Source organism: Panthera pardus, unplaced genomic scaffold (genome assembly GCF_024362965.1).
Source record: "Panthera pardus isolate Hobbes unplaced genomic scaffold, ASM2436296v1 HiC_scaffold_5, whole genome shotgun sequence".
Taxonomy (NCBI): Eukaryota; Metazoa; Chordata; class Mammalia; order Carnivora; family Felidae; genus Panthera; species Panthera pardus.
Window position 1 is genome coordinate 4,412,290 of NW_026526980.1, and position 23,474 is coordinate 4,435,763.

The 23,474-nt window shown below is 53.6% G+C and overlaps 1 protein-coding gene and 1 long non-coding RNA gene across 2 annotated transcripts in view; one reads left to right on the forward strand and one right to left on the reverse strand.

Moving 5' to 3' along the window:
* Positions 1-1,201: 1,201 nt before the first annotated feature.
* EMP2 (epithelial membrane protein 2) overlaps positions 1,202-23,474 on the reverse strand; it is a 32,123-nt gene continuing 9,850 nt past the window's right edge. Inside the window, exons 2-5 of the mRNA XM_019468565.2 lie at positions 10,365-10,503; positions 7,922-8,012; positions 5,848-5,994; positions 1,202-4,185 (exon numbers count right to left, since the gene is read on the reverse strand). Of these exons, the coding sequence (XP_019324110.1) occupies positions 3,998-4,185; positions 5,848-5,994; positions 7,922-8,012; positions 10,365-10,442 (504 nt within the window). The 5' untranslated portion in view covers positions 10,443-10,503 and the 3' untranslated portion in view covers positions 1,202-3,997. The remainder of the gene's footprint in view (positions 4,186-5,847; positions 5,995-7,921; positions 8,013-10,364; positions 10,504-23,474) is intronic.
* Positions 13,864-16,111, forward strand: LOC109278310 (uncharacterized). The gene is made up of 2 exons (XR_008419383.1): positions 13,864-13,968; positions 15,815-16,111. It is a non-coding gene; the product is annotated as an uncharacterized LOC109278310 (long non-coding RNA).

Consider the following 23,474-nt stretch of genomic DNA (forward strand, 5'->3'; position numbering starts at 1 on the left):
CAGAGTATGCTGAAAAGATCTGACTTTCATCATAATCCAGCCCTTTAACTTTTTTTTAATGTTTATTTTGAGAGAGAGAGAGACAGAACACAAATCGGGGAGGGGCAGAGAGGGAGAGTCACAGAATCCGAAGCAGGCTCCAGGCTCTGAGCTGTCGGCACAGAGCCCGATGCGGGGCTTGAACTCACAAACCATGAAATCATGACCTGAGTCAAAGTCTGACGCTTGACTGACTGAGCCACCCAGGCGCCCCTTGACCAAACCCTTTAAAGCAGAAGCATTTATTAAGCAAACTGGAGAGCAGGACTGGCTACATAATTTTCAGGGACCATTGCAAATAGAAATAGTGGGGCTGTTTGCTCAAATATCATTACGGATTTTAAGATGGCATTAGCGAGCGGATCGCTAACCAAGTGTGGGGCCTTCCAGCACGGGGTCCCAGAAGAAGCATGTTATTCTTCTGGGAAAGAGATTCCATTGCAGGCAAAGGCGGTGGCGGGGGGCGGTGGTGGAAATTGTCCTGTGGCGACCTGTCAGATATCAATGGCTCGCTGTAAACACTGCCCAGGATTATCTTGACGGGAAATGAAATGGCGCCCCCGCCACTCAAAATGGCAGCCTTCTCCGCTAGATGGTTGGCACGGTTGGGAACATTGGAGTCTGTTGTTCTGGGCAGTTTGCTTCCAAACTTTATTTGTCATGTACAGTTTCAGATTATATAAAATGTAGGAAATAGACTACTTTAAAAACACATTAAGTAGAAAGGATCTAACTACCTTAAAGTCCCATTTTGTCCCCAAGCCAAGATTCAAATTCAGCCTTTCCGTAACGCTGCCCCCCAAAACCACTGTCCCTCAATACACAGAACTGTCTAACCTACTGTATAGTAAGTAGCCTTTCAACTATTAGCAAGTCAATCTCTCGTCCAGGCAGACTTTAAAGGAAGCCACAACTTCTATCTTCCAGTTACTGTGCTGAGTGCGTCTACGTATAGGCTCGTGGGCAGGTCTTCCTTAGCGGCAAGTACAGAGCATCCTACGACTTGAGCTCTGTTGAAGAACGAATGCACCCAGGCACACGACCACAGCAGAGAGCGTGTGGGGGGCGGCGTCGGGCGGGGAGGAAGGCCCCCAACTTTCCTGCGTTCATCGACGAACACATACATCCACTCCGACCAACAAATCAGTCCTCCAAACTCATCTGAACAGAGACCCAAAGGAATTTTAATGCAAATAACAAAACAAGTTAATCTGTCTCCATCCATAGCCCCTCCACGAAAGAATTACAGTACTTTATAAAAATGTCCTAAAATGCGCAAACTACACTCCCTTCAAATGCAGTTGTTAAGAGTCACGTGTTTGGTCCTAGTCGTTGCTTCCTGGATGTCTCAGCTAATTTTCTTCATTGGGGTTGTCCTTGAATAACTGACCCTAAGCGCCGAGTGAGGGCTGGTTCTGTCTAGGGCGAAGAAGGTTGGGCATTTTCTTCCTCCTGCTACCACCTTACTTTCCCGACGCACGTCACACATCACACCACGCGGGGGAGGAAGCACCTCTCATATTTCACAAAACCGGGGCATCACAGATGGATGTGGACACCAAACGTGCCCCACAGGAGGGGTGACCAGCCAGGAAACTCCACGGGGTCGTTTCAGACACTCATGTACCCCTCAAATTTGGGGAGGGAAATTCACACCCTGCCTGGGGAGCAGGCTTTCCAGACTTGGGGCTCTAAGACTTTTGTTTGTTTCCACCGTGGCAGCTAGAAAATTCTAGAAAAGCCCCCTGGGTAGAAAGCCCCGGGGCACGCAGACCCACCTTCCTCCTTGAGGCTCATGTAGCATCTTGCAAACCCCGGGAGGTATGGCCCACACTCTTACAATGGGTTTTCCATGGAAGCAAGAGGTGACAGTTTTTCCCCGTGTCTGTCCCTTTGTCGCTGTGCTGGTGGCCTCTCCACGAGGAGGGAGTTCCTACCTCAAGTGAATTTGCCCACCCTGTGTTTTGAGAGCCCCACACAGTGCCCGGCACATAGTAAGCATTTAATGCGCTGTTGAAAATGAACGAAGAAACGAGCGAGTGGGTGGAGAGAAAAGCCCATCCTGCACTGGCATCCATGGTGGCCCTAAGACCACGCCTGGGCATCTTCCCAGGTCCACGGGAACCAGGCTATGACAAGTCATCGCTCCACTTAGCAGAAGGTCAAAGTGCCAGCACGGAGACGCGGCAGATGGGTCCCACGCGGGGCCCCAGGCACATGTCCCCGGCGGCATGCCCAAAATCCAAGAGGGTACAGACCATGAGGGGCGAAGAACTTCTTACAGGAGGCACTTCCCGGGGTCACCTGCCACACACCGTGCTTTCACACCAAAGACAAACTCCCCACGGCCGTATTCTGCAGGAGAGCCTCGGAAGCACCTGGCGGGCTTGTCCCCCGGACCCTACCGAAGCATGTTCCCCAGGCGGCACTGTGCACACCGGTGTTCGAGAGCCACGGCAATCCGGAAGCCTGTCACGGCTGCCTTTGCAGGCGGGACCCTGGGACCCTCCACAAAAGTGTCCTTGGGGTGTAATGAGACACCACCGCCCGACAAAGGCACTCTGTGTGGCAGACCAGAGTGACATTTCTGCCGATTTAAGTGCCTCCAGGAGCATTTGAAAATAGGCAGGCATACAGCAGGCTCCCCCCTACCCAAGGGCCTCTCTCTCTTGAACCTGGGTTGTGTTCTCTGCGGCCTTCGTCATAGTTCGTGATTAGTTTTCCTAAGTAGTTTTTAATCTGCCTCTTCCAGTGGACGCTGAGCCCCTGAGAAGACTGTCCCCACTCGGCGGGCCCTGGGCCTGACATGTACCAAGCATTCCATGATTTATGCTGCTGAATAAATGATCGGCGGGTGGGCCCGCTGAGGCTCTAGAAATGGGGGTTAGCAGAGGCCGGCCGGCCTCAGAAGGCGGGACAGGCTTTCCTACTTACAGGAGGAAGAAGGCAGCACCTCTAGGCCATCTGGCTGTCCGGACACTGGCTTGGGCACAGTTGGGACGATGACCCACATGTGAGCCGCTGTGGAAGAGACAAGAGCTAACAGAGGCTGGTGGCGGCCAGCACCTCACCACAAGATCTTTACGTCTCGTGACGAGGCAGCTGTGCTCACCCAGCCCTGGGGCTGTGGTCCTCGGCTTCAACACAAGGAGCCTGTTAGGAATGCAGGTTGCCAGGCCCCGTCCCTGAAGACACTGATTCTGTAGGTCCGGGGAGGGGCCCTGGCAGTCTGCACCTTACTAGGTTGCCGGGGGTCACATGCTGAGATTCCCCGCCTTAGGGTGAGCCTCAGCCCGACCCCCCTTAAAGTTCACCTTCCCTAAGGCAAGCACCTGACACCGTCAGCAAACGTGGGTGGAACTTTCTGGACCCAGCCCCTCACAGGACCATTGGGCTCTGGTCTGGATACAGACAGAACAGCAGGGGATACACATCTGTTTCTCGCATAGAACTTGGCTAAACATCTGAGGAGACTCGATCCCTCACCCGGACCCCCCCTCACCCCACCTCCAACACCAGCACAGACAGAGTGGGGAGGGGAGGCCGAGGGGAGGGGGGTGCTCGGCGAGGCTCCAGCCTGGGGGGGGAGGACGTCCCCCGAGACCTGGCGTTCTTGGTCTCTCGTCACATCACATCACAGCACATCGTCACGGTCTAGAAACATCCCACTGAACATGTTTGCATTTGAGCATGGCTGGATTTTTGGCTTTGTCGTCTCACGACTTTTGGATGGGCAGGAGTTCTGGGTTCCAGCCTTCATCGTCTGTTCTCTCTCTGATCTCAAGAATGCAAAAACTCTTCTCTCTCTCTCTCTCTCTTTTTTTTTTTTTTCTGGCTTTTAAAGGAAACGATATGTTTGCTAGAAAAACCACACGCACACACACAATTGATTATATACAAAACGGTTATCTGAATGTGGATTCTGTACTGCAGCAAACGCTACGTAGCTCTGGGTGTCCTATTTGCGCTTCCTCAGTATCAGGTACATGAGGCCGCTGATGAAGGTGAAAGCAAAGGCCACCCACGCCAGGATGAAGGAGTAGCCATATCTGCCGTCCGCGGTCAGCGAATACAGTTGCGCGTTGTTCTTGTGGATGTCTTCGCGCCGGTCTGTATAAATGGAAGCTGCTATCATAACGCACAGGCCTGTCCAAAGAAAGCAAATAAACAGATCACGGACCACTGACACGGCGTGCACCAGCCCCCCGCGGGGACCGCGGCTGGAGAAGAAGACGCACGTAAGCTTCGGTGACTGGGGAGTAGTTACTTTTGGTCTTTTGGAAAGATCACAACTAATGTTTTGCAGCAGAATATTGCCGCCTACCCCGTGAACGCTTGACTTCGCACTTGTTGCTAGCCGGACCCGATTTTGTTCGGGTGGCCGTCGGCATGGCCCGGAGGGTGAGTCAGAACCGGTGTAACCCAGGCGTCAGCCAGACAGCGAAGAGTTTAGGGTTCGTATGCCACTTACGATCTCTGTCGCAACTACTCAGCTTGGCCGCCAGAGCGTGGACGCAGCCACACTGTGCAAGCAAGTGGCCGGGGCTATGTTCCAGTAGAATTATTTAAAAAAAATTTTTTTAACGTTTATTTATTTTTGAGACAGGGAGAGACAGAGCATGAATGGGGGAGGGTCAGAGAGAGGGAGACACAGAATCCGAAACAGGCTCCAGGCTGTCAGCACAGAGCCCGACGCGGGGCTTGAACTCACGGACCGCAAGATCGTGACCTGAGCCGAAGTCGGCTGCTCAACCGACTGAGCCACCCAGGCGCCCCTAGAATGTTATTTATAAAAACAGGCAGTGTCTGACTTCGGCTCAGTTCACAATCTCGCGGACCGTGAGCTCGAGCCCCGCGTCGGGCTCTGTGCTGACAGCTCAGAGCCTGGAGTCTGTTTCAGATTCTGGGTCTCCCTCTCTCTCTGCCTCTCCCCCCGCTCACACACTCTCTCTTTCTCTCTCAAAAATGAATGAGCATTTAAAAAAGAAAAAAACAGGCAGTGAGCCAGATTTGGCCCGTGGACCACCGTTTGCCAACCATCTCTCCCTCCCCTCCCCCACCCAGCAGTCCTATTCCTGTTTACTTGCTATACTTTATGGACCCATATGTGCCCCAGTTCTGGCCGCAGAAAAAGCCTTCAGTGAAAAATAGTACTCCCTGCAAAGAGACAGATAGGGAGGAGAATGCGTCTTCTGTTGCTGTACTTTCCCCTGTTACTGCTTTAGATACTGTGAGGTTAGGATGAATGTCTGGAGCTGCAGCAGCCTTTTGGGGGCCATGAGGAAGTCATCACTGACACTCTGAAGATGAAAAGCATCAAAGAACCGAGTGGAAGCTCTTGATGCTGCTGAGCTGCCAGGCCAACAATGGCTCCTTCCACCTTCAAGCTCTTTGTCATATAAAAAAAGTAAAGGTCTTTGTGGCTGAAGCCCTTGTTTATTGGATTTCTCTCTTACTTGAAGCCAAAAGCCATCCTGACTGAATCACCAGCACACACAGACATTAGCGGCATCTTCCCTGGGGGAACCTTTGCCTCTCCCCTCAGTATCAAGACAGCACGTTCTAGACGCCAACTCCTACTTATCCTACAGATCCCAGCTCAGACTTCATGTCCTGGGGACGCCTGCCCTGACCCCCCAACTAAATCCCAGACTCTGACGTAGAGAAGGTTCCGCCGCAGCGTGGCGGCCGGCTTCTCCTCTCTCAGACCTCACCTGCCGCCGCTCCTGGCTCCTAGTCATGGTGCAGTAGAGAGGGGAGCTCCCGGGAGGGGAGTGCTTATGACAGGAAGCCCGTCGCTCTACTTACATGACATGAGCTGGATGATGGAGGTTAACACGAACCTCTCTCCCTGCTTGAGGCGAAAGAGCTGGAGCACGAAGATCAGGAAGGCGATGCAGCAGAGAATGGTGGACAGGATCATGGTGGCCTGGACCGCCTGCACCGTGGAATAATCTGCGGGGAGAGGGCGAGAGAGCGTGACCGAGGACCGCAGACTCCCGGGGCCACAGTGACAGTGGCAGCTCCCGAGTGAGGACGACAGGAGGTAAACGGACATTTGCACACTGCGAGCACAAGAGCGGCCAGGTGTCCTCCCAGCATCCCCTCCCCCTCGGTGTCCATCTGTGCACTGGACCACATGATCCCCGACGTCCTACAGGCCTCCAGAGGGATTCTTGGGGACGTGGGGCTCACGGGCCCAAGGGACCTTCAGAAAGTGCTCTGAGAACTGACTACTGAATACCCCCTAACTATAAGGGAATCAGCCTTATGACTGCTACTTAGGAGAAGAGAAAGGGAGGGTTCTCGGATCAGCCTTGGAGAGCCAGGCTCGGCAGAAGGAAGTCCCAGCAGAGAGAAGAGCTGGGCTTGGATGGAGGGCATCGCACGGAAGGACACAGCGGAAGCTACACACTGCCAGTGTAGACAAGGGATCAAGGGCACAGGCTGGAGCCACCTGCGTGGTTCCCAGCTTCCCCCCTGCCCCCCGCCTTAAGGCAGGGCAAGCAGAAGGAATCCATCCATGTAAGGATTTTAGGGGGCACTGCAAGCAGGAAGTCCCGCATAAGGGCTGAACGTCATCACCAGGATGCAGCTAACACGGGTGAGGAGACGGTGGCCAAAGTTGCACGGGAAAACCTAACGACAAACCTTCTTCTTTTTCCCCAGTTTTGCCTGAAACTGACTGGAGGAGAGCATAGTTTGTAAGTACTTTTTTTTTTTTTTAAGTTTATTTCCTTCGAGAGAAAGAACAAGTCGGGGAAGGGCAGAGAGAGAAGGAGACAGAGGAACCCAAGCAAGCTCCATGCCGACGGCAAAGAGCCCGTGGCCGGGCTTGAACCCATAAACTGTGAGATCAGGGCCTGAGCTGAAGTTGGAGGCTTAACTGACGGAGACACCCGGGCGCCCCAATTTGGAAGTATCTAATGAAATGCTTAGAGCAGTGGCTCACGGTCCCTCCTGGCTGTACATCAGGAGTGCCATCCACAGAGCACCTGGGCCCTTACCCCATTCCTTGCAGTGAGGAAAGAAGCCCGCCCCCGCCCCCCGCCCACGAATACACACTGTACGACTCCATTTGTATCAAGTCCCAACAGGCAGAGGGAACTATAGTGACACAAGTCAGAAGTGGTTGCCCTCGGGACGGGGCTGGCGGGAAACGAGTGGAAAGGGGCCCAAGGGAACTTTCTAGGGTGATGGGAAAGTTCTCTCTCTTGCACGGGCGTATATAGCATTGGGAAAACTCTTTGAACTGAGCCCTTAAGAAGTATGCAGTTTCTGATTTGTAAATTACAGCTCTATGAAGCATAAAAATCCAGGGGGCACCTGGGTGGCTCAGTTGGTTGAGCGTCTGACTTCGGCTCAGGTCACGATCTCACAGTTCGGGTTGAACCAGGGATGGTGCAGTTTGGGGCTGCTGTGGGCTGACTATGCCTCCCCCAAACTCCTCTATTGAAATCCTAACCCCCGATGGGATGGCGTTCGGACGTGGGACCTCTAGGAGGGAATCGGGCCGTGAGGGCGGAGCCCTCATGAGCAGGATGCCTTCCTGAAGACACCCGGCAGCTTGTTGGGCTCTGGGCTCTCTGCTCTCCGCCTTGTGAGGACACGGGAGAAGGTGGCTGTGCCCAAACCGGGAAAAGTGGCCTGACAGCTCGCGAGAAATGGAAGCTCTGATTGGCCAAGAACCGGGGCGGCGGAGGGGGGGCGGCTTAGCTGGTTTCTGCACACCCCTCCTGTCTCTGGCCTGCACGGAGCACTGGGCCAGCCCTTTCCAAGTACCCCGAGAGCACAGGAGAGGGTATGAAAGCGGCGAACAGGGGAGCCCTCCGCCTGAGCGTTCCTTTCTCGCTCGGTGTTTCTGTATCGGCTTCGCACTCACCCTTATAGCTGGCATCGATTTCTGTACAATTTGTGTTGTTGACGCACACTCTCCAGACGTCTGCAAAAAACTCTTCTCCTACCCACCAGGCCTGTAACACAAAGCAGAAACACAGGGGAGGGCGGTCGGTTAATCACAAAAGCATTGACTTCTACCCAGGTGCGAGGCACAGCAGGAAATAAATATTCGGGACGGGACCAGCACTTCTCAGTCTGCAGGGTGCATGTGGGGCCCCTGGGAATCGGGTTAAAATGCAGATTCTGGGGGCGCCTGAGTGGCTCAGTGGGTTGAGTGTCCGACTTCGGCTCAGGTCATGATCTCACAGTTCGTGGGTTCCAGCCCCATGTTGGGCTCCGTGCTGACAGCTCAGAGCCTGGAGCCTGCTTCGGATTTTGGGTCTCCCTCTCTCTGTGTCCCTCCTGTGCTCACGCTCTGTCTTTCTCTCGAAAAATAAGTAAACGTTTAAAAAAAATTAGAAAACTGCAGATTCTGATTTGAGAGGTCTGGGGTGGGGCTGGGATTCTGCACGTCCGACAGGCTCCCAAGCGAGGTCCGTGCTGTTGGGCTGCTTTTCAGCAGCGAATGAGGCTCATGTGGCAATAACAAGAGCTCATAGCGGCAAATCCACACGAACTATAGGGGCGACGTCAGGGGGCAGCCAGAAAGGCTGAAATCTGGGGGCAAAGGCTGTTGTGGAGGAGACGAGCAGGCCAAATTCTGCTTTCGGTCCAAATGCTTTCTTCCTCTCTGTGCCTTCTACAGCTCCCCGCCCCCACTGGGCCCTTCTTCTGTCTTCTATCCATCCAAAGACTGGAATCCCCCTCTCCTATCTGTCCAGTCATCAAACATTCACCGAGCTCCCATGTGCCAGCTACGTGCCAAGAGTAATTCCTAACTCATAATGAACACCGTGACTTACCAACTGGCCAAAAAAAGCCTGTCCATGTCTTCTTGGTAAGTGCCACGGCACTACAAATACCCACAGTGCCCCAAAGGACTAGCTGGTGCTGTGGCTGAGGGCTCTTCTGCCTCTCATGTCTGTCTATCCCTCTCATGACGTCGGCGACCCTTTCAGGATCTCAAAGGGGAAGTTGCAAAGCACAGAGAAAGGGGATTCTAAAAGAACGCTCACTACCATTTATGTCACAGAGGCCCAAACCCTTTAAGCCACAGCATCACTGTGATCTCTGCCCTGGCCCCGCAGAGCAACTCCTCGAGACCCTTCTGGAACCCAGACTGATCACTGCGATCACCTCCCTTCCAGGATCCAGGGTCAGGAAGGGCTCCAATCCCGGTCCCGCCACTGACTGCAGGTGAGCCAAGCACAGGTGTCCAACTGCCCGGAGGCCCAACTCCCGCATCATAAAACCGTGTCAGAAGAGGACCCGTCTCGTAGGCTTGAGGTAAGGACCAAATGCGTGGGTTCATGTATAAGGACCTAGCGCAGGACCTGGCCAGGGTGAGCGCTAAGGGGCAGGCGGTGTGATAATCTAGGTTCCCATATGATGATCGATCAACAGGAGTCCTCGATGTCGGCAGCATTGGTGGCCACGCGGAAGGCGCAGCCGAGGCTTGCTGAGCCGTGTTTCTGACTCTAAATGCTTCTGAGTTTGAAACGATCAGGATGGAAGCCAGGCCCATGGGGCTAAGTGCGGGCCAGGAGGACCTCTGGTACCAAGCTTCATTTCCTGCTAGGAGACCCATTAGTCTTTACCGATGGGTTGTTTCTCAAATGCATCCCTGCTACATGGCCGCAGACTGGATATGAAAGTAAGAGTTCAATGTTTCCGGGAGCACGGGCAGCAGGAAAGTTCCAAGCATGAGCTCTGCCAGGGAAGGCATAACTGGGGGGGCCTAGCAACAGGGTTCCTGACTTGTAAGGTGTTAAAGGCAGGAGGGGCAGAAATCACCTGGGATGGGTCACCTGGGGGATCTAGGGCTGTGGGCCTCCACTGAGGGTGGTTTTGCCCGCCTGGGGACATTTGGCAATGTCCGAGGACGTTTTTGGTTGTCACAAAATAGCATCTAGTGGGTGGAGACCAAAGATAGTGCTAAGTACCCTACATGACACAGGACGGCCCCACAGCAAAGAATGGTCCAGCCCCGGAATGGCACAGTGTGGAGGTTAAGAAATTTACCGAGAGGAGGGATGAATTCAAGTGAATTCAAGGAAAGAGCTTCCTACACCCAAGGCATCACACCAGGCATGTGGGGGATCAGGGACAAGAAGATCCAGGTGCCTGTGGACCCAGACCTAACCGTGAGATGCTCTGAACCTCCACACTTGGCTGAGCCCCGAGGCCTGAGCTGAGAGGGGCATGTCTCACGGGGGAGGACAAGCCCGTATCCTAATCGCCTTGGGCAACTTCTCAATCCTGCTTCTACAGACTGTAGGATCCGGGGGCTCTGGGATCTGGGACGGTCGGAAAGAAAGGGAACTTACATTGTCAATGGTGGCGATGAACAGCAACGCTGCAGAGGTGATGTGGAAGACGATGATGAAAGCCAGGAGCACCAACATTTTCACAGGGCACGGTGGGGCGAGGGATTGTGTTTAAAGTCCAGAGGAAGAGAGAGAGATGCTAAAGGGGGCGAGAGAGAGAGAGAGAGAAATACACGTGTCAATGGCAGAGCAAAATTAAGCAAAAAATAGGCAGTTTTTAGTGGGGGTTTTAGCAAATCAAAAACAGCTGTTCTCAGGGTGCCTGGCTGGCTCACTAGGTTAAGTGTCTGCCTTCGGCTCAGGTCGTGATCTCGCGGTTTGTGAGTTTGAGCCCTGCGTCGGGCTCTGTGCTGACAGCTCAGAGCCCAGAGCCTGCTTTGGATTCTGTGTCTCCCTCTCTCTCCGCCCCTCCCCTGCCTGTGCTCTCTCTCTCTCTCTCTCAAAAATAAATAAACATTAAAAAGTTTAAAAAAAAAAAAAAACAACCCAGCTCTTCTCTCATCTCTCCTTCCCTGTATAGACTTAAGTCTGGCATGAGGAGCTACTCCGTGTTGCATCCAAATGCCAAATATCCCTTGTGGAGGAAGTCGGGTGAGGACCGATTAAAATCGCTAATTCAGAAAAGCACGCACCTCTTCAAAGCAGCACACTATGGGCGCCGGCGCAGGAACGAGCGGCTCTATGTGTGCCAAAATGCTGTTCCCTGATCCCCCACCCACCAGGCAATGGTGGCAATGCCCTGGGAGGCTCACAGCTCCCAGGAGGCTGGAGGTCTGAGTATTCATGATCACAGCAATGGTGCTTAACAGAGCCAAAGTGATCCCGACGCGAACATATTTCCTAACGATCTGACCATTTATAAAATTAATCCCCACTCAAACACCCCTCCTCTTAACATCCATCCCTATGTGAACATCTAACCACAAAATGGAAACATGGTGGATGGTAGACAGCTGCGACGGATTCATTTTCCTCTGGGCCTGACAGGACTACATTTCCCAGCCTCCTTTGCAGTTAGGTTGGAGCCTTATGACTAACTCTGGCCAATGGGCTGTAAGCAACCCTGGGGCGCATTTCCGGGCTGAAGAGGAGGTGTGCGTCCTCCCACATCCCTCCCCCATGAAGTGGCCGGGATGGTGCAGCCACCGCTCGTTGAAGCCTCACGCTTTGGACAGATACTGTGATTGACGAAGAAGCCTTTGGATGTTAAACCACTGAGATCTCAGGCTAAACTTTTTTACTCTGGCTGGACAGTCTGCATACTCCACCATAGGAAGCGACAGCCAAGTGAAATTGGAACTCTTGCCGAAGAGCTAGGGTTGTAGCAAGTGGATTAAAGTGATACTGGAGAGCTGCTCAAAAGCACCAAAGGCATTCGTACCCGGGGGGCTTGTCTTTTCTGACCATGCTCTCTCACTCACGGGACTCATCATTCCCTCATGGGGGGCAGGGGCTCATGGGCTCACACGGGGGGACTCCCCAAGACCTAGGACTCCCTAACAATGAGCCAGGAGCCGCGGCTCCAGAGTTCGGCCTGCGCGGTCCCGGCGGCGATTCTGCGCATCATCGCTCGGGAAGAATCCGTGAACCAGCTCAGAAATTCTTCCAATTCTTGTTAAAAGGACAAATACTCCTTTGTTTACGCCTGCATCATTTTTAGCTGCCATCGTAGGCTGCCTCCAAACAGATGTGTTTCTGACCCTTACCAAAAAGCCAACCTAATCAGGCAGGGCCATAAATGCCAGGGGATAATGGACTTAATATATTATCCAGTTCAGATGACACAAAAGCAGATGGACACATAACTAAAACTTTCCAGAAGAGGGGAGAAAGGCTCTAACTCTGGTTTCTCCGAAGTGTGGAATTCAAATGCTGTAGGGCATGGTTTGGGTTGATACGTTGATTGATAGGGCATTAAATAACACTGAACCACGAAGTAAGAAAGTCCCCATCCAATCCTTCTGAGTCCACCAAGGAAAAAGACCCAGTTTGGTGTTAGCCTGTCTCAAACACTTGCCATTTTTTTTTACAAAAAGAATAAGCAGAACTTCGGGTAGGTCATAGAGTGTAGCCAGAATTTAAGAATTTAAAAGGTTCTTTTCATAAGTAACACTACTTACAGTAGTAATATGAAATATCCTTTTAAAACAAATTTGAAGTTTTTTAAAAAAAAGTTTATTTTGAGAGACAGGGAGAGAGAGAGAAGCAGAGAGGGAGAGAGAACCTCAAGCAGGCTCCGCACCATCAGCATGGAGACTGAGGCAGGGTTTTATCCCATGGGCTGTGAGATGGTGACCTGAGCCCATCCCCAGAGTCAGAAGCTTAACTGACTGAGCCACCCAGGCGCCCCAAAACAAATCTGAAGTTTCAAAAGTGAATCATTTAAGAAAAATATTATGTAAATAAAAGGATGGGAGGTCTTCAGTGTTAGCAAAAAGCCTGAGGGTGGTTCTAGAACGCCTAATGTCTGGAAGGCACTGCTTTAACACTTGGGAGTGAGTTCGGTTGGAATTCCAGACATTATGAAGGAGCTCCCGCAGAGAAGACGCTAAGTTTTTACAAAATGTCTTGAGTCCAGTGTAAGACAAAGATCTAGGGGCAAACAAGGGTGGCTACAGATTGGTTTGAACTGTTAGGTGTCCAGAAAATTAGGGAATAGAGAAGTAAATGCAACCTACTTAGTGCTCCCCCACAATGATGTCTGGATCTCCCATAAAAGCAAAATGGGACAAAAAGAACTTGTGAACCTGACACATGGCAAGTGACCTCACCACTGGCTTTGGAAGAAACCATTCCTAAGTAGGAGAGATCCCAGGAACCTTTAAAGAAGGGCCCTTCACTCCTGCACCTTTACGTCAAGGGTCCCTTTACCACTATCTCTGAGGCCAGGCTCCTACTTCCTCTCCTTCAGGGAACCTCTCTTCCCATTTTCCTCTGTGTCCTTCCATAAAAAGTTATGTGGGAACACTTATTCCACACTCTTCCGGTTTCCGTGTGAAGGGAGTTGCACCTGGGTGACACTTCCGGCCTCCTGCTCCGCCCCTCACCCGCTCCTCCGCTCCTGATTGGAGGGGGCATCCAGCGCCCACCTTCCGGATTGGTGGAGCTCAGGGCGTGATGCACGGTGCTTTGCTTTTCCGCACACCTCCTCCCTACCCAGGGGAGCGGAAATGTCTGCTCGCCTCGAGCCCCGCTTTCCCTTCACAGAGGGGGGAGCCGGGTGTGGAGTCGGGAGCCCATTCTCCAGCCTAGTTTCCCCACCACTAATCATTCTCTTCGGGCGCGCAGGATTCCACCTCGTCGTTGGCATGGCCGCCTGGTGTTGGGCTGTGTGGCTGAAGCCAGTCTGCTCAACTGGTTCCCTGCTGACGGCCATTCAGGTCCTTTCCGGACGTCCTGCTATTTCACGCCGGACTGCCCAGGGATATCCTTACACTTATTTCCTTTTCTTTTTAATATTTTATTTTTAAGCGATCTCTATACCCGGCGTGGGGCTCACACAACCCTGAGATGCAGGGGTGCGGTCTCCACCAACTGAGCCAGCCGGGAGCCCCCTTACGCTGCTCTCCGCAGAGTCCTAGAAGTGGGGGTGCCGCGTCAAAGGGTACGTGCAGGTAGTGGATTTTACTGTTAATTTTTTTGGCTCAGTTGACCATACTGGACACTTAGTGCTGTGCCATACTCCATCTTCAAAGTTGACCTACTGGACCCACAGCTGTGCAGAGTCCCGTGTGGGGGCAGAAGCCTCGATGCCACGTCTTTGACTTATTACCACCCTTAGTTCCCCGGGGAGTGTAATTCTGGCCAGCACAGACCAGCCTCTGGCATCCCCTGGGCCCTCCCTTCCCAGCGGTGCTCTCCTCGTGACACGCACCCATCTTTCACCCCGGCACGGGGTCTCCGTGCACCCTCTCTGGAGATACTGAAGGACAGACAAACCCCCCGGGGCTGGGGGCTGCATGAAGGCCAGCCCACCAAACCCAAGGTGGCACCGAATTTATCCTTGCCATTCACAGAGATTTATTTTCCCTCCAAAAAATGACCTACTGAATGCCGATGCCTCTTGCTTTCCCTATTCTTGCGGCCTTCAGTGCTCTACCGGGGCTGGCCTGGTCTCATTTTTCTGGAGGAGAGTTCCCTGGAGGACACCTTCCTTTCCGCCCTCAGCTGGCTCTCCCTCGCATTGTCTAGGTCTCAATTCCCACAGCCCATCCTCAGGGAAGCTCCCAGATCACCCGATGAGCACCTACGCCCCCTCTGGTGCTGTCTATCCTGTCCCCCGGTTCATTTTCTTCCGAGGACTTTCATGGCCTCAGCGTACCTCATTTTGTTCACTTGTTTATTATCTATCTGTCTATCTATCTATCTATTATCTATCTGTTCATGGCTGTGCCCGGTGCACGGCAAGCTATCTGCTATCATTTGCAGTTCTAAAAATGCGTAACTATGAATGTTCTCAGAAAACTCAAAGCCCTGATCGCCCAGAGGCAGGAACCGAGACCAGGCACAGAGGCCATGCTCCGGCTTGCTCTGATCCCACAGGGAAGCAGGAGCAAGGTCAGGTCTGGAGGGTGTCCTGGCCCCCACTCCAGGTGCCCTCGTGAGCTCAGTGGGAGACCCCTTGGAGGACGGGAGACAGGTTTCCAATGTCCACAAGCATTTTCCAGTAGCCTCTGCCACGTGCCAGCATGGCTTTCACCAGGCAGGAGGGCAGGGAGGCTGTACGGGTGAGCTTTTCAAGTCCCAGTCTAGAAATCAAAGTCTTAGCACTTGCACAGCTTCTCAAAAAATATGTTTTGATCTATATAATACAGGTGATGACAAGGAAAAAAAAAAAAAACACAAAAGATAATAGGATCAAAGGCGTGTGATGAAAAACCACAGCCTCTGCCCTGCCCTGCTCCCGGTCTCCGGAAGCAATCACTTTTAACCCCTTCAGCTGTGTTTTTCCCCAGGGTTCCATGTTTCCATATGCACTTCTATTTCCTGATTCACCTACTGTATTTGTTTTTGGGGATTTTTTTTTAAAGATTTTAGTTTTTAAGTAATCTCTGCACCCAACCTGGGGGCTTGAACTCACGGGCCCCGAGATAAGAGTCTCGGGCTCCACGGACCGAGTCAAGCCAGGAGCCTCCCCGCCTGATTCATCTACTGTAAATAAACATCGGCTTCCTGCCCAGGGGAGAGTCTCTTTACCACCGTCGCCCCCCACCTGCCCACTCTCTCCGTCTCCATACAGTCTTGCCATAGGCCAATCATCGACCTTGACCTTTTGACCACGTAGCTGTTGTCAACTACAGAGACAAACAGTGTGCTTTGACTGCATTTTTTTCCCTTGAACAACCCTTCTTTTCCTTGGCGTTACTAGTTGCCTCTTCCACCCCTCGGGGGCTCTGTCTGTTGTCTTTAGTTCTCGCCAAATGTTTACCATTCCGAGTCTTCTATTGCAGAACACTGTTACAGTTACGAGCCCGTGGTGAGACGTCCCTCGTGGGGTATTCGACCCAGCCAGGCCCTCTCTCCCAGCCCCGGCCTCCTCTGCCCTCTGCCAGCTGCTGTTGCCACATGACAAGAAAGACGGGCATTCTTCAGGGAGGACTAGCGAACTTGCCCCTGACCGCGACAGCGCACAGGAATGCACGCGTGCCCCCAAGACAGGGAGGAGGTCCAGCAGGTCCCCGGGGAGAGGGTGCGCCGAGGGGTCACCCCACGTGATTCTTCATGATTAAAGGTCGCGCTGCAGTTTACATGGCGTGTCTTGTGTCGGACCTTCATGTCAGCCCTGTGAAGCCGGCAGGGCAAGGTATCATTATCCCCACTTTACAGATGAAAGACTGAGGCTCACAAAGGCTGCAGGTGATTTGCCAAAGTTGGGCAGAGCTGGGACTCCAACCCCCTGTTTTCCACCTCGGGCTCCAGGACATTTTCTGCTGCCCTCCTCCCCGCTCACGTGGTTAGGGCCTAATGGAAATCACACGGCAGCCTAGTTAACATCGGGTGACAGGGCTCAGGAAGCATCAAGCCATCCATCCCTGCATCCTTGACCTTTGGTGGGACTTCCTTCAATCTTTGCAGCAGGCGGGAGGGATCTGGGGAGGCAGCATGTGTCTGCACAGGCCCATTAGCTACGGCTGGGATAGGACGGGGCTTATTAGAGAGGGTCTGATTAAGAAATACGTTCTAGGGGCGCCTGGGTGGCTCAGTCAGTTCAGCGTCTGACTCTTGATTTCAGCTCAGGTCACAAACCCAAGGTCATGGGATCGTGCCCCACCTTGGGCTCAGCACTGACAGTGTGGAGCCTGCCTGGGATTCTCTCTCCCTCTCTCTCTGCTCCTCCCCTGTGTGCTTGCTCTCTCTCTCTCTCTCTCTCAAAATAAATAAAACTTAAAAAAAAAAAACAGAAATACACTTTAGGGGCGCCTGGGTGGCTCAGTTGTTAAGCGTCCGACTTCGGCTCAGGTCACGATCTCGCCATTCCTCAGTTCCAGCCCTGTGTGGGGCTCTGTGGCAACAGCTTGGAGCCTGGAGCCTGCTTTGGATTCTAGGTCTCCGTCTCTCTCTGCCCCTCCCCCACTCATGCTCTGTCCCTCTCTCTCCCAAAAATAAACATTAAAAAAAAAAGTGTTTCTGGCATTTTTGATCCTATTGGCTCACTCACTGGCCCCACTGAATCGAACGCTGTCTTTATTGATCTACTTGGAGACTGGTCTGGATTTTGGATAAGGCCTCTCGTTGATCACTAAAAACACTCACCCAGACACTACACGGACTCAGTCCTGTTTTCAAAATGTATCCCAATGCACCCCCTTTCCACCCAGAAACTCAGGTGGGTCCCACAGACACTCTACAGCCTTGATTTTGGTGCACAGTAGGAACCACGCGAAAGGATCTCCAGATTGACGGCCTAAATGCTCTCCGTGCTATAAAATACCCACCAAAATAATCACATAAAATAACAGACAACCCAGGGTATTAGAACTGCAGAGTCAAAAGAATTATTTGCAAGAGAAAGAATCCGTAACGGGGTAGGAAGAGCAGCGAATGGCTTTCAGGGGGCCAGCATCCTCCGGACGTCAGAACCAGAGCCAGTGTGGGGGAGGGGGCGGGCTGTGGAGAATCCGGGCACGCAAAGGAGGACTGGCGGCTCAGGGAGTTTTAAGTTCTGATGGCCGATGGGATGAGGGACGGCGCTCCCAGAAATGCCCAGCCAGACCTCAGACAACAAACAGGACACACCGAGGATTGGTAGCTCGTCACTGGCTCTTTAGTAGAGAGGCTGTCCTGCTTTTGTGCCTTGGTCGGATATTTGCTTGAAGTGTGTGTGTGTGTGTGTGTGTGTGTGTGTGTGTGTGTGTGTTCACGCACTGCACGTCTGGCCCTGGGTGGGGACAAAGTCCTGCTGGTGACTCACCGGCCCTCCCTCTGCCAGAAGCACCATTTGGCTTGCTGCTGATGCTGGGACATCACCATAAGGCCTTACAGGTGAAAAGAAGGTTAAGGTCCCTCCTCGCCTCCCCTTCCTAGAGAGACACCCCCACCCCCCACCCCCGCAGCCCCTAAAAGGAAGCGGCTTTGGCATGTGCTCCCTTACGTGCTGGGGAGCAAGAGAGAGAGCCGGCCAGCTTCCCGCCGGGACAGGGCGCGCTGCTGAGACGACCACTCAGCCCACCCCCGGAGTCCTTCCTACAATTTAAACCAAGGCCCGTTCTCAGCCTGAGTTGGCGCCGTTCCAGGAACTGTGGGCAGGAGGTCAGCCCTGAGGTGTGGAGCTTTGCAAAACAGACCTGGGCTGCTTGGCGTCTGGAGGTCCGGGGCGGGGGGGGGGGGGGGGGGGGGTGTTCCCTCAGCCCCGAAGCGCTCCACCCACAGCCCGGGCTGGACAGGCCCAGGACACTCTGGGCACTGAAGCCTGGGGGACACCGTGCCGCCACAGGGGCTCCGAGGCCCGCGCCGGAGCTGGCGGGCCAGCTGGCTGGAGCCCAGGCCCCTCCCAGCACCCGCGGCACTCGGAGGGGACGGTGGCTTTGGCCTCCGTTTGCAGGAAGGCAGAGGTCAGCTCGGCCTCCCGCCCTGGTATCTGGACACCAGCCACACTGGAATATCCAGGCGTCCGAGATGCCCTGATGCTGGCAGAAGCCCCTTTGCCCTGGGCGGCCCAGCTTTGCTCTCACCGCGGCTGGGGCTTCCGGGCACGGAGCCAGCACTGGGCTTGGGGCAGACACGGCCACACATGGGACACAGGGATTCAGCGGTGCTCCAGGGCAGAAGCCGCCGAGGACGATCCTGCCTGCGCAGGCCTGAGTCTCTCAGTCCGATGTCAACAATGGTGGCAGGCGACATTCGGTGCCTACCGTGTGCTAGGCACTGTTCTGGGCTCTCACTCATTCGTCACAAAACACCATGAAGTAGGTGCCACAATTAGCCTCCTTTTAGAGGCGAAGGAAAGGCTCAGAGAAGTGAAGCGACGTCCCCAGGGTCACACAGCCAGTAAAGGCTGGGTCTGGGACTTGAACCTAGGCAACCCAGCACTAGAGAAACTACAACGTTGCCCACCCTAAATCTGAATTTCCTTTTCCTTTTGTCAGGGAGGTGACAGCCCTGTCACACAGATGGGCAAGAGCTAGGATCCCCTTTGCTGGCTAGAAGTCAAAATGAGAGGATTTGTTCATACCATCAAATTAGCAGGTGGCAGAAGCAGGCTCAGAGTCTAGCCTACTGCTCACTGCTTTTATTTACTTGTTTGTTTTTTTAAAAAATTGTTTTAATGTTTATTTATTTTCCAGAGAGAGACAGAGCAAAAGAAGGGGAAGGGGCAGAGAGAGAGGGAGACACAGAATCTGAAACAGGCTCCAGACTCTGAGCTCTCGGGACAGAGCCCAACACGGGACTCGAACTCCGACACTTAACTGACTGAGCCACCCAGGCGTCGTCCCCTGCTCCTGAGTAAATGAGCATTTACTGAGCGCCCCCCATAAACCGGGCCCTGGTGATACACAAATGAGTAAAGCAGGAAGTGAGGAAGACTGTTTGGTTTTTTTTTTTTTTAATGTTTATTTATTTTTTGAAAGAGACACAGAGACAGAGCATGAGCAGGGGAGGGGCAGAGAGAGGGAGACACAGAATCCGAAGCAGGCTCCAGGCTCCGAGCTGTCAGCACAGAGCCCGACGCGGGGCTCGAACTCGCGAACCGCGAGATCATGACCTGAGCCCAAGTCGGACGCTTAAGGGACTGAGCCACCCAGGCGCCCCTTAAGGAGGAAAGTACCAAGATCTGCCTCTGGAAGTCAGAGGGTGGGTTAGAAGCAGGCCAAGGGCTGACACCTTTGGGGTAGATCCCTGGTGGGGAACAAGGGTCTGGACCGAGGCAGCAACAGGCCGGTGAGCACCAGCTGAGGCCGGAGGCACCAGCGAGAACTTCTCAGAAGCAGAGTCACCAGGCCTGGCACCGGCTGAGGGGTGGGGGGCCCCCAGCTTGAGCATGCTGATGCACGCGGGTCCGAGCGGGAGGAGCACGTCTGTAGGGCGAGGGCAACGGCCCAGCACGTTTAGCCAAGCCTGGGAACGATGTGGACACGTGGCCAGGTGGTGGGAATACGGGTGGGACCTTCTCTCAGGAGAGAACAGGAGCACCTAGCAGAACCCGCCGGTGTGGTGGGTGGGCAGGTGGGACAGGGAGCCCACGTGGAGAAAGCACTGGGCCAGGGGAGGGGACGGAGGAGGAGGGGGTGGTGAGCACAGGGTGCGGAGAAAACCAAGAGCGGACAGTGGGACCCAGAAACAGAGGCTGAGAGAGGAGACCTTAGAAAAGAAGGCGTCCAGGCACCTGGGTGGCTCAGTTGGTAAAGCGTCCGACCTCGGCTGGGGTCATGATCTCGCGGTTCATGGGTTCGAGCCCCGCGTCGGGCTCTGTGCCGACGGCTCGGAGCCTGGAGCCTGCTTCGGATTCTCTGTCTCCCTCTCTCTCTGCCCCTTCCCTGCTCACGCTCTCGCTCTCTCTCAAAAATAAAATAGACGTTAAAAAAAAGAGACAGGCAAACTTGCTGAGGACAATCTTAGTGACGTACATTATAGCCCTTCTTTATCCTTCTCCCACGGCATCTGCCGCGGCCTGATGCCACAATGCACCTGTTTACCTGGGCGTTCTTGCTCTCCTCCGTGACGGCGTCAGGGACCTTCTGTGTGGTGCAGCCCTCCCAGCACTTAGAACAGTGCCGGCTTTGTCGATGGTGCTCAGTAAATAGGTACGGAGGGAATGACTGAACGAGACAGAGTTCAAGGAGCTGAACAGCTAAGAAAAAGAACCAGACCTAGATTTTTCTTTTCAAGTTTGCTACCAGAAGGAAGAAGAAATATTTATCAAGGGCCTGGAGCCCCTTCCCAAAGATAAAACTCCGGGCCTAGATGGCTTCCCTCGTGAATTCTGCCAAACACTCAAGAAAGGATAACACCAACTGAATGAAACCAAAGAAGAGGGAACCCGCCCCCCCCACACCTCCGACATCCCCCCCCCCCAACACTCATCCTTGGAGGCCTGAATTACCCCGATTCCAAAACCAGGCAAGACATCACAAGAATATAAAAAGGCAGACCAACATCCCTCATGTTCAGAAGCACACACGATTTTAACAAAATTTTTGCAACTCGTCTCCTCCCTTTAAGAGGTGGAATCTATTTCCCCACCCACTGAACCCTGGCTGCCCCTGTGATTTCTTCTATCAAGAAAAGGCAGTGGAAGGGACGCAGTGGCCAGGGCGGAGCGGGGGCCTCCCGAGACCTCACGTACTTCCTCTCTCTCTCTCTGCTCAGCTACCACATGAACAAGCTGGAGGGCAGGAGACTGGACGGGGCAGAGATCAGCCTTTCCGGCAAAGACCACGCTCGACCAGCCAGCCCCCAGCTGACCCAGCAGCTGACCACAGACCCAAGAGAGCGCCCAGCCGAGCCCAGCCCACACCACCCACCTGCAGAATCACGAACTAAACCCGGTACAACCTTGGACTGCGAGTCACGTGTTCGGCGAGTGTTCCGAAAGACAAGCAAACGTTTCTAATAAATTTCAACTTGATAAACGAGCGATGTCTCGCAATACGAGCAGTAGGCGATAGCAAATGTCACATGATCGCAACCGAGCCAACGTTCCCGAAATTCGCCTTGGTACGCGAGCGCTTTGGACAAGCACGTTTCCGCAACGCTCTGCGCTCGCGAAGCGAGGTTTCCCCGTGAACAGTTTCCGTTTTATGCCACGACGTGTCAGAGTGGTTTGTTACACAGCAGAAGCTAACTGCTACAGTGGAAACACTGCTTTATCAGATTCGGTCCTCAAGGGGCAGAGACAATGTCTCGCTCATCATATCCCCAGAGCTCAAGGTTGCGCGGCAATTATTTGCTGAACGTCTGCTGGCTTGGGCAGCTTTTGCAGAAGACCTAGTAACTGTCATCCTGCCCATGACTGCTGCCTGAGCCCCTCAATTAAAGATCTCACCGCCGGCTGCTGGCATCCAAGGAGCTCCTTGGCATTATGCCACCCAGCAGACCCACACCCCAGCCCAGAGAGGGCTGCTGGTGTCCCTGCAGGCATGCAGCACGTCAGCGTGGCAGGGAGGTGGAACTGGATTAGGCAGCCGGGGCCGAAGCCGGCGTCAGATTCGGGGCGTCACCCCATCCTCACGGCCATTAGGCTGGGAATGTTTTTGCCTTCACAGAACACTCTGTACTAGTGACTTTCAAGTAATCCCCGGGAGATCGGAGGCATTCAAGTTAACAGCCCGTCACCTTTCCTAAGTGACAAGAGTTGGCATTTCTGTACACGCGTTGTGCCGCCAAGTCAGGGACCAGGAATCGCTTCCTACAACGTAGCCTGGCCGAGGAGCCCCCAGACCAGGAAAGCCGGGCCCGCACCTCCAGGGGAGTTAACACGGGGAGGTGGACGGAGGGGAGAAGATGAACAGGAGGTAACGGGGGCAAAATATGCAAGGAAACAGCGCCAGACTGACTGGACTGGAGCCTAGCAGTGTAACCCCTCTGTGCCTCAGTTTCCCCACTGGTAAAACGGGGATGACGATGGCACACCTACCTTCTAGGACTTCTAGGAGATACTACAGCACGAGTGCTTAGAGCAGCGGCTGGGATGCAAGCCAGCAACCACGACCATTATCATGGTCAAGGAGCTTCTCAGAACCACCGCCCCCAGGCCAGCCCTTCCCACAGAGCCAGGGTGCTCTCGTCCTGTCCACTGCCACCACTCTCCGGTGGGACACTCCACATGGAAATCAACCACTAGCACGGTCTCCTGGGGGGGAAAGAAGTCAAAAATGGCAACGGGCAGCTCAGGGAACATGGAGCATGAGGGGCTGTTTCGGGCACCAGCCCCACTATGCTTACGTCGCTTTCCCCTGTGTACCACCTTCGGAATTTCAGGTGGGTCCCGTAATTCCCTTGGTACTAGTGAGTTCCTCACTTTCTAAGCTTACATCTTTATAAAAAAAAGTTTTTTTAATGTTTATTTATTTCTGAGACAACGCGAGAGACAGAGTGCAGGCAGCGGAGGGCAGAGGGAGACACAGAATCTGAAGCGGGCTCCAGGCTCCGAGCTGTCAGCCCAGAGCCCGACGCGGGGCTCGAACCCACAAACTGTGAGATCATGACCTGAGCCGAAGTCGGCCGCTCCACCGACTGAGCCACTCAGGCGCCCCTAAGCTTACATCTTTATAAAAGGAAACCTTGTACCAGGACTCAAATGGAAAGTCCTCGTTGCCTGCCATTAACCAAGGGTGTTGGGAAAAAGAAATACAATGGAAACAAAACAATGTTACTAGATGCCAGCTAGAAACCGGGGCCGCTGAAAGCCAGGTCCCAAGCCAACTTGCTGTCTCCTTGCTGAAACAGGATGTCACAAGTGTTTGGGAAGTTTGAAGGCAACTTGGCACAAAACTGAGACTTTCTCCTTGGAAGGCTGGAAGGGAATGATTTAAAAGGGATTCTGTTTTATATAATGTTATGTGCCTTGCCTCCCCTAAAGCAGCTGTGATCCTTAGCTGTGTCAACTTGGTTGAGCCACCGTATTTCTGTGAGGGTGTTTTGGGGTGTGATTACCATTTACATTGGTGGGCT